This window comes from Schistocerca americana, chromosome 4 (assembly GCF_021461395.2).
Source record: "Schistocerca americana isolate TAMUIC-IGC-003095 chromosome 4, iqSchAmer2.1, whole genome shotgun sequence".
Classification (NCBI taxonomy): Eukaryota; Metazoa; Arthropoda; class Insecta; order Orthoptera; family Acrididae; genus Schistocerca; species Schistocerca americana.
The window spans coordinates 575,801,572-575,816,895 of NC_060122.1; the positions used below are offsets into that span (position 1 = coordinate 575,801,572).

The window sequence follows — 15,324 nt, forward strand, 5'->3', positions numbered from 1 at the left end:
TACGGAGAACCCGCATGAATTTAAGGTGTCCCCAATGCTTGATCAAAAGGTTGGTGTTCGGTGCACCGTGACTCGTAAACGCATCATTGGCCCGAACTTCTTTCAGGACACCATTAATGTAGAACGGTGCTCCACATGCATTCTGGAGCCCTTCCTAGGTGAATTGAATGAGGATGAAATTGAGAATGCCTGGTTCCAACAGAATGGGGCGACTGCACGTACTGCCCACAAGGTGATGAACGTTTTAAAGGACATCTTCGATGACCACTTCATCTCTCGAGGACTGTGACTTCCACGTTCACCCGACTTGGCTCCACCGGATTACTTTCTTTGGGATACGTTTAAGGGATAGTCCTATGAAGACAATCCGCACATTGTACAAGAACTCAAAACTGCAGTGACACGTCGCATTCGGAACATCACACCCGGTGTTCAGCTCAACGTCTTCGAGAACATGCAGATATCTACATCTACATCTACATGCACACTACGCAGTACACCATACGGTGCGTGGCGGAGAGTACCTCGTACCACAACTAGCATCTTCTCTCCCTGTTCCACTCCCAAACAGAACGAGAGAACAATGACTGCCTATATGCCTCTGTACGAACGCTAATCTCTCTTATCTTTGTGGTCTTTCCCCGAAATGTAAGTTGGCGGCAGTAAATTTGTACTGCAGTCAGTCTCAAATCCGGGTTCTCTAAATTTCTTCAATACCGATTCACGAAAAGAACGCCTCCTTTCCTCTAGAGACTCCCACCTGAGTTCCTGAAGCATTTCCGTAACACTCGCTTGATGATCAAACCAACCAGATACGTGCACAACTGTGTCTTCAAGTTCAAGGAGATCACTTCCAGCATCTGCGCTCGTAGGTAGAACGTCCCGCCTTGTACACGCACACCGCGGTACTCGAGGGTCACAGCACCAAGTTACGACATATGAAGATGGGCTTATAAGAGCCCGAAACCGGTCGTGGGATGATAACAGAACCTTACAACTGTAGCGGGATTTTCAACTTTGGTATAATGTTTAGTTGCTGATGTTCCTCCAACTGAATTGTTTGGGATAATTATAGTTTTGTTAGCGGTGTGTGCGGCAAGACATCCTGTGGAACGTCACCAATGGCTGCTCTGAAAACTGCCTGGAACAGATAGTTCGGTACCCCGCTGATGACGAAATGTATTAAAGCTAATGGCAACAAGTAAACCTGACCTCTTTGAGGATGTTCACATGGAAACTGCTGTCGGTGACCATGGAGGTATTTATAGCAACAAAGAACAGCTAATTACGAAGGGCAACTAAAAGAAGTAGAACGGCTTATATGTTCAGTAAAGTAGATAAAGAAGCAGCTGTGTCGTAATTCAGTGAGGAATTTGAAACTCTTAGCTCTGTAGAGGAGCGTGTAGAGGATCTATGGCTCAAGCATAAATCATAATTGGCCATGCAGTGGACAGATACGAAGCCAGTGGATCAGTTCAGGATTGAAGGGACCTTCCACCGCATACAGTCGCTATACAGACAGTAAAGAAACAGAGACTGTGTCATAGGTGTAAAACTAAGAATAGGCCTATAGATGTAGAGATGTTGAGTGAAATACGTGTGGCTATTAAGAAAGAAATACGTGAAGCCTTCAATGACTACAGTATCTGAGTATAGTAGTAAAATCTTCCAGAAAACCCAACATAGTTCTTGTGAAATTTAAAGACTGACAGCGGCACGAAACTTAGTGTCCATTCATTGACAGACGAGGCAGGAAATGAAATATATGTTATCAAAGCAAATGCAGATATGCTAAACTCTGTTTTCAAATGTTCCTTTGGAAAGAAAAAGTCGGAAGTATTGCCCAGTTTAATTCTCGCACCGCTGAATGTATGAGCGAAATAGATTTTAATATCTGTGATGTTGAGAAAGAATGGAAGAAACTCCCACGGCCCGATGGAATCTCCCTCATATTCTATACTCGATTTATGGCTGAGTTTAGTCTTCCTGCAATCTATCGTAGAGACCTTGAACAAAAATCAGCGCCCAGCAGTTAAGAGAAAGCACTGGTCACATCCGGTTACGAGAAGAGTCGCATAAGTGATCCACAAAACTACCATCAAATATCCTTGAGAAACATTGGTTGTAGAATCTTTGCACCATTTCCGATCTCAAAGGTAATGAGGTATCTCGAACGGAATGACGTCCTCCATGCCAACCAGCACCTGTTCTCAATACACCGCTAGTGCTAAACCCAACTTACACTTTCCTCGCGTGCCGTATTGAAAGCTCCGGATCAAGGCAGTCAGGTAGTTGGAGTGTCTCTCACTTTCCGAAAAGCATTTGGTTACTATTACAGACAGGCATAGTGTGAAAAAAACGATGGCATGGGGAATTAAGCAATGTTTGTGACTGTATTGACGATCTTTTCGTAGGAAGGACACAGTTATTTTGGCTGGTGAGTCAACGACAGTAGTAGAAGTAAGTCCAGGTGTTCCCGTGGAAGTGCGTTAGTTTCCTTGATGTTAAGGTCGTATATTAATAATCTTGCAGACAATATTAGAAATAACTTCATGCTCGCCGCAGATGATGTGCTCCATATTAGAGTAGTCGCTGGAGTAATGGGTCAGCTCTTGATAAGATTTAAAAATGGCCCAAATATTGAAAACTAGCTTTTAGTGTTCAGAAATGTAGAAGTATGGACGTCACAACAAACTGTAACGTCAATAAGTCACAACTGGAACCTGTAAACTCATACCAATAAGTGTGTGCAACTCTTAGTATGGACATGTAATGGAACGATCATATTGGCTCAGTCGTGGATGAAGCAGGTAGCAGCCTTGGTTTATTGGTTAAACAGTAGGGAAATGCACTCAGTGTACGAAGGTGACTGCTTAAAAGTCATTCTAGCGAACTGTCCTAGAACATTAGTCAGGTGTTTGGAACCCGTAACAAAAGGGACTAACAACGGATGTTGAACGTAAACAGAGAAGGCCAGCACGAATGGTCACAGTTAGTTTGACTCGCGAGCGAGTGCCATGATGTTGAAACAACTGTATTGGAAGACTAAGCTGATGTAAACTATCTTCTGGAAGCCCACTTATAAAGCTTCAAGAACCAACTTTGAATGATGACTCTATGAATGCACTATAACATACTGGCTCCCGTGGGGATCATGAGGAGAAGATTATTTCAATTATAGCACGCGCAGAGGCATTCAAACGGCATTCTTCCCGCACTCCGTACGTGAATGAAAGCGGAAGAAATCCAGTAACTGTGACAATGGAACACACTCTGTGTCATGAACTTCACAATGCTTTGCACAGTATAGATTTGGATGTAGATGTAGATGGGTGACAGAGTTAGAGAACCTCCTAACCAAGATAAAATCGAACACCCTCTGTTTCGAGGTGGGTTGGGGCAGAAAGGGTAACGTGTGGTCCTATGTTACGTTGTTGTAAGACCTTACAGTTAGGGAAGAGACACAGGCCTTGTGCACGTCATAAATGTATCTGCTGCCGTCGAAACTACTGATTATGCGGATCACAGGTGATCATGTTGTGCATCCAAGTCACCCCTCAGCACTAAACCAACTGCTGCACTTGTATGCCGATTTTAATTCTATGTGGCAACGTTCGTTCAGGTCGGAACCTCTGCATACTATTATGTCCATCGTTATTACGTAGAGCTGGGACTCTCCTGAAATGACGATCCGGGGCCCCTCCTGTGTCTAGTGTTGTCGTTAGGAGAACCAGTTGTGTGGATACTCATTCTGTTGCAAACAAAATTGTTCCTCACTCTAGGTATGTGGTATGGCTCTCCGATCCCGACTGTCTGAACAAACATGTCTGTCATCTACAGCAACCGTCTCAGACTTTTTTCGCCACGTTCCCATTCTGAAACGTGAACTATGCACCAGCCCCAACCCCCTACTGCTATTTTTGTTTTCTTCCTCAGCACTTGTTCCACACAGCACAAAATATGCTCACGGTGTCTATTCACCTCTGTCGATTTAATGCAACTATCAGTTACAACAGTATCAGTAATAATAACTATTCGAACACATGACAGTTAAGAAAATTTTAAATTATGACACATTTGCATTATTCAAAGTTGATGAAATTGCACAATAACACCTACTTTGTAAGTAACCACGGCTGCGTATGCAGTTATTGGAACTCATCTAGTATGTGTATTTCATTACCTACATAGTTTAGCAATTAATTAAAGTTTAACTGTTTGCATCTGTATTGCTTGTAATTCATTCAGAAGGCTTTAATATTTACAAGATCACGACATACCTATGACGACTGATCAAATTTAAACACTAATTTCAAAAATGTTATTTCCAGTCCAATCATACAAATGCAAAAAGGGTCATTTGTAAAACAGGAAATTAAAGTTGGAGGAGCTTCCTTGGTTCATGGAAATGAGGAGTTTACGCTAGCGATATTTGTTCACACCAGTATTTCAATAAAGGCTGGCGGCTCCTCTGTTATTCTTTGCTCCCACCCACCCCTCATCCCCACCCACACCCCCGCCCCACCCCTCCAGAGGGCCGCACCCCCACCCCCCCACCCCCCACTTTGAGTAAGTCTGCTGTAGAGTACTTATAGCGCAGAGCTACTGAGAAGCTTCATGATCTTGGGTGTGACATTTCTGAACCCATCGACTCTTTATTCGCATGACAGTCATGGATCTGAACCAATTAAGACAACAATATTACAGAAAGATAAACCGCAATCTCAATAAGCCACAATCCAGCCGCTGTAGGATTCCGACTACTGCTGGTAGACAACTCAACTTTTCAGATAACGCGCACAAGGAAGTTCATCCAACAATGAAATCTGGCTACTGAATGAGAAACTTGCTGCGTAATCCTTACTTATAAACGGAATTTACCTCTCATTACACCTACGTACTGTACGGAGATGTTTTGAAATTCCACGGGCTTGCAATGCTAAGGATGTAATTCACTTCCAGACTGTTTGATTATGTATGCTGCGTTCACTGTGTTGTAATGTTAATGTTAAATAGTGAACATTCTACACCAAAATATGCCACTCATAAGTTTCATATATCACTAGCATAATAAACATATTATTTCAGACGTATGCGGGTTCCAAATCTCGAAGTCCAATCTCTCCCATTTCTCTTTTTGTTCTCCCCCCCCCCCCTTCCCCCCTCTCTCTGTCTTTCTCTCTGTGCCTCTCCCTCTCTCTTACCATTTCTTCTTTTTTTACAGTTTCTGTTGACGATTACAGCACTTTTACGAAATAAACGCAACTTGTCCTTAACGATCAGTAAGCGTTCAGCAAAACTACTAATACTTTAGCCATATGTGTTACAAATTTAATGATAGGTTATTCGTCTACAGTTGGATAGTAATAAACGGTTTATCAAATTTGTTTCCATTAGAAACGCATCTGTTTCGCATGATTGAGTTTTAAGAATTTGTCTTTGTGTTGGCACATCTTACAGAGCGATTGTATGGGCTATATAATTTCAGTATCCACACCTTCATTCGCATTGATCTGACTGACTCTCAAAAGACCGGATGTGCAGGAAGACACGGACGGCTGTACCAACTCCGGTGCAGTGGGCAGCTGCGCTAAGTTTTCGCGTTTGACGTCCCAAAGATTCTCGATTGGTTTTAAATTGGTGGGGAGGGGGGAGGAGGAGGGGTGCTCTTCGAATCATGGACGTACACTGCAAGTGGTGTCACACATTGCATTGTCCTCCTTGTAGATGCCACCGTGCGGAGGAAAGGCAAACAGTGTGTATGGGTGTACATTGTCGGGAGGATAAATGCACATTTGTGTTGATCCATTGTGACTTCCAGAATTACATCACCCAGGATATGGCCGACTACGCTGCCCACATGATAACGACCCGTCCTTCTGCCTGGACCCTTCCGACTATTGTTGAAAGACCAACACGCCAGCGGCCATCTATCCGATTGAAACTAAAACAAGATTGATATGAAAAGGCCTCCTGCCTTCACACAGTTGATGGATGACCAGTAGCGGTATTGGCGTACACATTCTGGTGTCATTGTCGACAGCAGCAGGTGTATGAACCAACGCCTGCTGAGGAGTTCCATTCGCAGCAATGTTTGGTGAAGGAGACGCTGTAGGTACCCCCTTGGTTCAATTGGGCGGTAGTTGCTCGACAGTTGCATGCCTATTCGCACGTACACATCTCCGTAGCCGTCATTCAGCCGTGTCACTAATTACACTTGGTGACCCACAGGTGCCTCGACGCCGGTTTTGGATAATGCCATTTTGCCATGCACGTTGTACTTTAATTTGGGAAATGCTTCCACCAGTGCTCGTTTGGACGTCAGATAAATCTCCTCGTTTCCGTATTCAGACAACGAATGCATTGTATCCCCCCCCCCCCCTTGTTCCTGACAAACTTTATACATCCCCGTTGCTCGTGTTGCCATCTGTGAGTGGTTACTGCAAGTTGACGTCGAACATAGTCGGTTACATCAATGTGATTGGACCGAGTAGATGACACCTGCATTGGAGCACAATCAGTATCTATGAGAAATGTCTCTGTTGTCTAGCTCATCACTATGACACGAAGAGTAATTTGTACGAGTTGTATCGGTACTTGTAGGTCTAGTCGCACTTCCTTCGGATTAGTGACTGCATATTTTGAATAGTGCTACTGGACATGGTGTTGTGGAGCATTGGTGGAGCACTAGACTCGCATCTGGGAGGTCGGCAGTTCAGAAACTATCCAGGTTAGCGTTATGAGTGGTCTCCCAAAATCACTTAATTCCGAGTCGATTCCATTGAAAATGGCACGGCCCTTTCCCGTCCCTGACCTGCGCAAACCAGAGGACGGGCTCCGTCTTTAATGACCACGTAACCGACATGACACGCCCACATCCTCTTACCTTGATTTCTTATGAAAAAACAATAATACATTCTACAGCAAAGTATGCGCTGTCTAGAAATTTCCTGGAAGATTACACTCTGTTTATCGGTCGGATCCTCGAACTCAGTAATTGCATTCAGAATTCCTACCGCCAAATTTTCGTGCTCATATTGGAAACGATCTTCCGGGTAACGTCAAAGTCATTCTTCTGCAACATTCATATTTCCAGGAGTGTCAGTCCAGCGGGAGTGCTTCTTTGAAGTTTTGAAAATACGAGAGTGTTACTGGTGGAAGTAGAGCTGTGTTGGTTGGTTGTGAGTCGTGCCAGTATAGCTCAGTTGGTAAGAACTTTACTCCCGAATAGCAAGGCTCAGAACTCGAGTCTCGGCCAGGCAGATAGTCTAAATAATGCTAGCTAGTGTTTTATCTGCTAGTATTTGAGGTCCCTATAACTGCCGCAGTAGATATCAGGTCTGCTACTGCAATTATTTTTCGATTTATTTGGAAGCTCACTTGAGGATTGAAAACACCTGGGGCTACTAGGTGGCTTGTCTTTAACACGACATGCTGTGTCTCGTTACGCAGAAACTATTTATTGAGAGCATCATTCCGAAAAAGGCTCTTAAATTGGAAATAGATGACTGAGGAATGATGTACCTGTTACTAGCACTGTTGTAGACGAAGTCTGTTACTAGGACGCGTACTCATATCTCTTTACGCTCCTCGAAATGGTGCTGCTGAGGTACTCACGGTTGAGGTCGAGGGTGACCGCGCCGGAGAGCGGAGCGGCCAGCGGGCTGGAGGAGGCCTGGCAGGTGAGCACGGTGTGCAGCTGACGCCGCGACAGCTTCTCCAGGTGCAGCGTGTTGCGCACGCGCCGCCCGCCCAGAGACTCCCACGAGTCGTCCAGCAGTGCGTTGTCTTGCCACCACGTGACGCGCGGCGACGGGCGCCCTGGAACACACGGGCGCCTGCAGGTAGGTGCGGCTGCTCGGAGAAGTACGGTTCGACAGTAGACCCTCAAAGTAAGGAAACTAAACGTATAGGAAGAGTCGCTACTGTATGACTACACAGTTATACAACAATGCCTAGCAGCAATACATTCAATATGTAGGAGCAGGTGTACCTAACGATTGAAAATGGAATGATCACATAAAACTAATCGCAAGTGAAGCAGATAACTGACTGAGATTCAATGGATTATGTTGCTTTAAATTGGAGGTGGTGAACCTGGCCCAGCTTTCATAGTGGATGGCAAGCAGTAGGATTCTTAAAAACATCTTCATTAGGATATCATATAATTTTGACATAAGGTCCTTCGAAAGTAACTACTCTTATATGGTTTAACTTGCTCTAATTCCGCTTTATAAATTTTATAAACTTATTTCTCAACTTTATAGATTATCATTACTGTGGAAATGATGTTAAAATTTTACTACTAGCAGATATATAAAAGTTGGCGCAGGTAGAAAAGGTTGACTACCCCTGCTTTAACTCATCACTAGAACGATAAAATGACAGATATCGAAGTAAGTGACCACGGGATAGAAGACTAAGTTGAATCGCTCAACATAGTGAGGATCATCTAAACTAATGGAATACCTACGACATTTTACAGAGTATGAGAAAGAACTCGATCCTGTACTAACAGAAGTACGCCGTAAGTCCCTGGACGAACAAAGGCTTCATAGCGATTGGAAAATAGAGCAAGTCTTTCTGTTTTCAAGAACCGTCATATTGGAGTAGCACCAGACTATAAGCCTATATCGCTGACGTAAATATGTTTCTGTATTCACAACAAATTTTATGCTCACGTGTTATAACATATCTGAGTTCCGTCATTCTTGTCTTTAGCAGTCAACTTAGGTTCAGCAAAAATGACGCTGTGTAATCCAGCTCGCCCGGTTCGTCCACGAACCCCTGGAGGTGCTAGAAATGGTTCCATGATTAATGCCGTGTCCACTGACTTGTGGGACGTCTTCGACACGGTTCCGCACTGCCGCCAAGTGACAAAATACGAGCGTGTCGTAATACCAGGAAAGTTGTGTGATTATACTGGAGAGCACCAAGCAAACAGAACCCATCATCTCATTCGTAAAGGAGTGAAATCTTCAGACGTGGAAGCAACTTCCGGCGTACTCTAAGGGAAAGTTTTTAACCGTTACAGTTGTCTGTATACGAGTACATAAATGACCTAGTAGATAACGTCGGTAGCTCCATAAGGTCTTCCACGGATGATGCTGAGAAGCTACAATGTTAGACAATTCTAGAGAAAAGCACGATGACAAACAGAGGACTGACGCTTGTTGGAAAGATTGGTAGTTCATACACTGCGTAAATAAATGTGGCTGATTCTCTATAAATATGTGGGAATATACAGAATTTCATGATTACGCGATTGCCGAACTAGCACTCGAAGCAGTCAAATTTACCATCTGGAAGTAGGTAACTAGTAACACAAGACTGCCGTTAATCCTCGACCGGGAACTTTTTTGCCGAGGAGTTGAAGATAAACTTGTGCAGCGTAATGGGAACTGCATAGAGGGGACAGACATTCCTTGGGAACTGAAGTCCGTTTGTAGGAAACTAAAACCACAAATAAAAACATTTTCTAATGAGTGTTTTTACGACTGACTGTCCATAAATTTCCAATATGCATCACATAACTATTTGAACTTACGTATGCTATTCTGTCATACAACACAAGGTTATACAAAAGTCTGTCATTGTTTTCTAAAGTCACGTTAAGGGCGCCTTCAATTAGTCAGCTTCATAGAAACTTATAATGCACCTCTACAGACCGTCCAAAGAGGACTCAACTGGTTTTGCTGTCAATGGTGACGCACTACACTGTAGCGGAAGACTACGCATTTATTTTGTTAGGTAAGACCCAAGCAATCATTATACGGGTTTGTAGCAAAGGAACGGCCAGCGAGCATCAACGCACAGTTACGTTATGCAAAAGTTAACATTTCTCTTTAGATATCAGAATTACTGCTGAAGCATCTTCAGATGATGTGTTTCACTCCTTCTCCCACCAAATTCGTGATACTTTTTGAAAATACATTAGGTAGCACTACTCGATATTCGTTATTAGCTCTGGGCACTGAACAGACTGTTTGTTGTGAATATGTAGCTGATGCGTTGCTGTTGCAACCAGTTTATCTAATACAGCACAGAGACTCAAGTTAAAGAGTACAGTGGGTCACCGCGCTTTGTCAGTGACGACTTTTTATTTCAGTCTGCTCTCTGACGTCCTATACAGTAGTGGAAGGGTGAACGCTGAGAGACAACGTGGGGCTCTGCGGAAATTATAACAGGCCATTGAGATGAAGGGCAGTGAGAGGACCTATGAACTCGTATGATTCTCGATAATGCATTTTCACACTTAGTAGAGAACTCATTACAACTGCAGGCAGTATACTGTGATATCTTTACGCTTACCCATCTGCTAGTATAACTGACCTTGTATTCACCGTTTATCAAATATTCATAAAACTAAAGAGATTTCTGCATGGCCTTTTAGCGAAGAAGAATTGTAGACGACAGTCATGGCTTAGTTGTAGTCATAGATACATACAAGATACAGCAACAAGTTGGTTCAGAGAAATTATAACTGTTCTTCTTACTGCGTTGAAAATTTAGAGAACTATCTCATCTGCTATTGTATCTAATTCTATAAGGTTACCAGCTAACTACAAGTATATCTTAGATGTTCTTAAAGTGAAGATACGTTTTTGTTTCTCTGTAACCAGATTGTTAGCTTTACGTGTATCATTTGTCGGGTAGCGGTTACTTTATTTGCTGAGTTAACCCCATTTATTAACTTTTTAAATATGCTAAGAGATGAGACTGACGAAAGCCGGCACCCATATTACAGGAGAGAGAGAAAAGTAAAAACAGAGGAGTTGCAATGTAAGTGGAAATACTTCAGTGTATTTGCACTGCTTCTATAAGATTAACCTACCTCCAGTGGCAATACAGGTGATGTCGACATCGGAGCCCTCGTTGTACGGACCGAGGATGTAATGCGGTATGTTCGATCCCTTGTCGTCCAGTATCATGAGCTGCTCTGGAGGGACTGCAAGGAGAAAAACGAAGTATATAAAGAGAAAATATAGAACCATTTGAGACTCTAGTAGCTGCCGTTTAGTTAACATCGATCGTGCGAAATAAATTGCATGAATTTAGGCTGTACAGTTTCATTTCAATTTCTATACAGAACTTAACGACGTAAGTTATATTAATAACTAGTACTTTATTTGTGGAACAAGAATAAATAGTAGGGTTTGAATCTTATAATTAATTATCAGAGTATAAATATCCGAATAATAATATTCGGGTTTTCACTCAAATAGCTAACTCGCCTTTCTGTTTCGCAGAGGATGAAATTAATTTCGTAGAACTATAATGGGTTTTGAGTTTAAATTTTACTAGTTCTGTGAAAAAATGTATGAGATACGCAAAGAAAACTGTTGTGGCCCTCAGTCTGAAGTTTAGTTTATCCAGCGAAGATCTCTGAGTAACTACTTCAACGAACTTGCGCTTTAGCCTAATTACTGTAACCAGCCTTGATCTCCCTCTACCACTGCCGCCACAAAGGCGCCAAACTGACGATTCCTTGATGCGTTGATGACTACGAAGCGATACCTTCTTTAAATGAAAGTATGAAATAAATTTCTTTTTTATAAATTCATTTCAGAACTCATTAGTTACTCGATCTACTCGTCATATCTTTCTCATTCTTCTGTAGCGCGACTTTTCAAAAGAAGAAGAAAACTTTTCTGAAGTATCTTACTGTCCACCGCCGGCTGTTGTGGACGTGGTGCTTGCACACTAGCCATCTGGTTGGCAGCCAGCTCTAATCCGGAAAACAGCTCCTAACATCGATTAGTTGTGTACCTACGAAGAATCTGAAGATGGGACTGGAATTTCGAAATCAATCACAAAATAAAAAAAAAATATCAAAACAGTGCTACAGCCATAGATCATGTTCGTTATAACTTGAAATTACTGAAGTCTTTTTCAAGTCAAAAGAGAGTGATTCAACCAACCTGAATTTTAATAGCAATACACACAAACAAGAGACAATATTCTTCAACCGCTTAAGCGTCTTTACTTTTCCAGTTACACATGTAACCCTCCTGCTTCAGTCAATGGGCGAAGATCCTTCTCCTACCTATTGTGTTTGTATCTCAGAAATACATAAGCTTCATGAGTTAGTCTCTTTTAGGGTACTTAGGCCTCGACATCGTATTTCAGTGAGTAAATTGCATACTTGGAGGGCGATTCTGGGATTTCTGGATATTACACATGAATGACTCAGCTAATTTCATCACTGAGCTGAGCCGTTGGGAACGGGCATGCAGCACGCATACCTCATCTGGTCAAAAATAACGGGACACCACTTTGTATTGCGGAAGTGATCTAAAGATGTAACGAAAGACGACCCTCCGTAGTGAGTGGAGGAGGATTTTGGTGTCTGTGGTGCCAAGCATAAACACAATAATTACGTACTTTCTTTTGTAAATGCTACAGTGACCTTAATGTGATCACAATATGTGTTCGATATCTACGTGCAATAACCTCTCACACGCGACAGCTGGCAGCACTAACAGTGGAGGGTATTTCAAACGTGCCGCGTGGACGCTGGAACAGCGCTGTAGTTGTCGTAATGTGAAAACTGAGGGATATATCTGACGTCCGGAAGGGCATGATCCTTGGCATTTGCTCGTGATGACTGGATGTTGTGTGATGTCCTTAGGTTAGTTAGGTTTAATTAATTCTAAGTTCTAGGGGACTGATGACCATAGCGGTTAAGTCCCATAGTGATCAGAACCATTTGAACCTTGGCATTTGCGCCAAAGGTTAAAACATTTCTGAAACGACTGATTTTGTCAACTTTCCGCGTACCACCATGGCAGATGTACACCGCGCATGGCAAAATGCCGCTATGTTACAGCGACGCCGAGGTGACTGTGGTGCATCACGGGCCACAGACCACAGGCTGCTAACGACAGCTGCGGAGCTAAGGGTGAACAGATCTGCAGCTGCTGAGCAACTGATCGCCCAGACGAACCAAGGGGCTACCACCAGAGCCGCCTGAGCGACAGTTCAGTGAACGCTGCTGGGTATCGTTCTCCGCAGTTGGCACCTTGTTCCTGTACCCATACTGACTGCTGTTCATCGACGGCAAAAGAAGAATCTGCACAGCAGTTTTTTCAACTGGGCATCCACTGAGTGGCGACACTTGTCCTTTACATACTCCATCGGACGGATGGCAGACACACTACAACAACCATCGGAGGGGTCCAGGCTGGTTTAGGGAGCGTCTTAGTCTGGGTAATGTTTTCGTGGCGTTCCCTGGGTGATCTTGTCCCTTTTGGAATGAACAATGGGTCAACAGAGAACTCATCTATCCTTTCGAAAAATGTCCACCTCTTCATGCAGGGTGTTTGTCCTCAGCACGACAGCACGCATATAACGCCTCGTCCGCAGCTCGTGGTCGTGCGGTAGCGTTCTCGCTTCCCACAACCGGCTCTGAGCACTATGGGACTTAACATCTATGGTCGTCAGTCCCCTAGAACTTAGAATTACTTAAACCTAACTAACCTAAGGACATCACACAACACCCACACCCGGGGTTCCAGGGTTCGATTCCCGGCGGGGTCAGGGATTTTCTCTGCCTCGTGATGACTAGGTGTTGTGTGATGTCCTTAGGTTAGTTAGGTTTAAGTAGTTCTAAGTTCTAGGGGACTAATGACCATAGATGTTAAGTCCCATAGTGCTCAGAGCCATACAACGCCTCACACAGACCGCAGTGTACGGGCGTGATCACCAAATTAACTAGATTGAATCGATTATCTGTGGGACAACGTCGATCGCACTTCTCGGTTCATGAATTATCAAGCGACAACACAGCGCAGCGGTCCACGGTACTATAATCGGCGTCGTTCCACGTCCCTCTTGGTACCTTTCAGAACCTTACTGACTCTCTCCCTACACGTCTCACGACGGTCCGCGCTGCAAAACATGGTTACGTGGATGTTCCGGCGTTTGACAGGCAATCATATTATTGTGAATGGACAGTGTAGATGTTGGTTTTCTAAAAATGTTGAGGTTCAAATGTTTCAGTTTTAAATCATTTGTGAATACGTTAATTTCTGTAGTGAATACTACATTACTTGATTATATAACTGAATTACATTTTGAGTTTTATCTGATCTGCTAATTATTTCGCTCGCAGGCCTGGCCAGTGATTAAAATAAAATGTTTCATATTCTTACAGCAGATATTTCGGGTCCAACCTGGAAAAGCGATTGCATACCTACGTGTGGAAACAAATGCTTGATCAAATATGTTCTACTTTTTACGAGGCAAGAACAATCAGCACCCAATGTTGTAGGTTGCCTGCCCGTCATCGCTCATTTCGTAATGGTTGTGTTTGTCTCTGCACTTAGGCCTGTGTCAGCGATACCGTTAGCAGACACTGCAGTTATGTGCCACTCGGCGTCTGTCGTTTAGAGGATGTACTGACTTTCGACAAAAAAAAAAAAAAAAAGCTGTAATTCCGCGGAGTAAGAATGATGTACCCAGTCATATTATGTCCCACTGTCTCATCGAGAAATGGGAAACATGGAAGTTCTGCTATAATTTAACCAACGGCGTTAATCGGTAACCTTATGTCATGCATGCCAGCTAGCACCATGAACGATTATTTCCATTAAAAAGTTGAGCAGGTTGCAGGGACGATGTGGGAACTTACACAACACGGATAAGAGATCGCAATATGCCACGAACAACTCACGTGCAGGATAGTTTGTGACGAGTAGAAGCCAAAAAAAAAAAAAAAAAAAAAAAAAAAAAAGAGCAAGGAACTGTAGCTCCTAATGGCATTAACCAAGAAATTGCGTTGTCATTTCCGCGATAGCTGTTACATCATCCGTATCACAGCCTGTGCAGGCTCTCATCCGACAAGATTCTAAGACTGAACTCTGAAGATTCGCTGCACAGAGATTGCTCTTCATTTATGGATGAGATAGTATTTACAGAGTTCATAATAATATACATACGGTATAACAACTTGTGGGTGGATGTAAATCCTCAAGAAATAAGGCAAGTAGGGCATTAGTATCGTTGTAACATAAATGTGTGAGCAGGAAATGTGGGAGACAAACTCAAAAGGCCATAAACTTCATCCGAGAAATTGACAGACGCTGTTTTTAACAAGTGTCAGCGCGACTGATTACCACTCTTGTAGGACAACTCCACCTTCACACAGAGGCATCAGACGTGATTTATTCATGACGTGGTAACACCAAGGTATTTGCAGCGTTATGGGGATATTTACAGCCACTGCCGTGCATCAAACTTGTCGACAGCGTGCTCGGGATATGGAGCGTGTGTGATGAACATGATCAAACCTGACGGGAGCCATGTGTTTGCACTAGTTTTCGT

At 43.3% G+C, this 15,324-nt stretch overlaps 1 protein-coding gene across 1 annotated transcript in view; it reads right to left on the reverse strand.

The window, feature by feature from the left end:
- The window catches only part of LOC124613623 (nephrin-like), a 441,549-nt gene that overhangs the window by 156,259 nt on the left and 269,966 nt on the right, over positions 1-15,324 (reverse strand). The window contains exons 4-5 of the mRNA XM_047142339.1: positions 10,835-10,948; positions 7,618-7,821 (exon numbers count right to left, since the gene is read on the reverse strand). Coding sequence (XP_046998295.1) covers positions 7,618-7,821; positions 10,835-10,948 — 318 coding nt within the window. The remainder of the gene's footprint in view (positions 1-7,617; positions 7,822-10,834; positions 10,949-15,324) is intronic.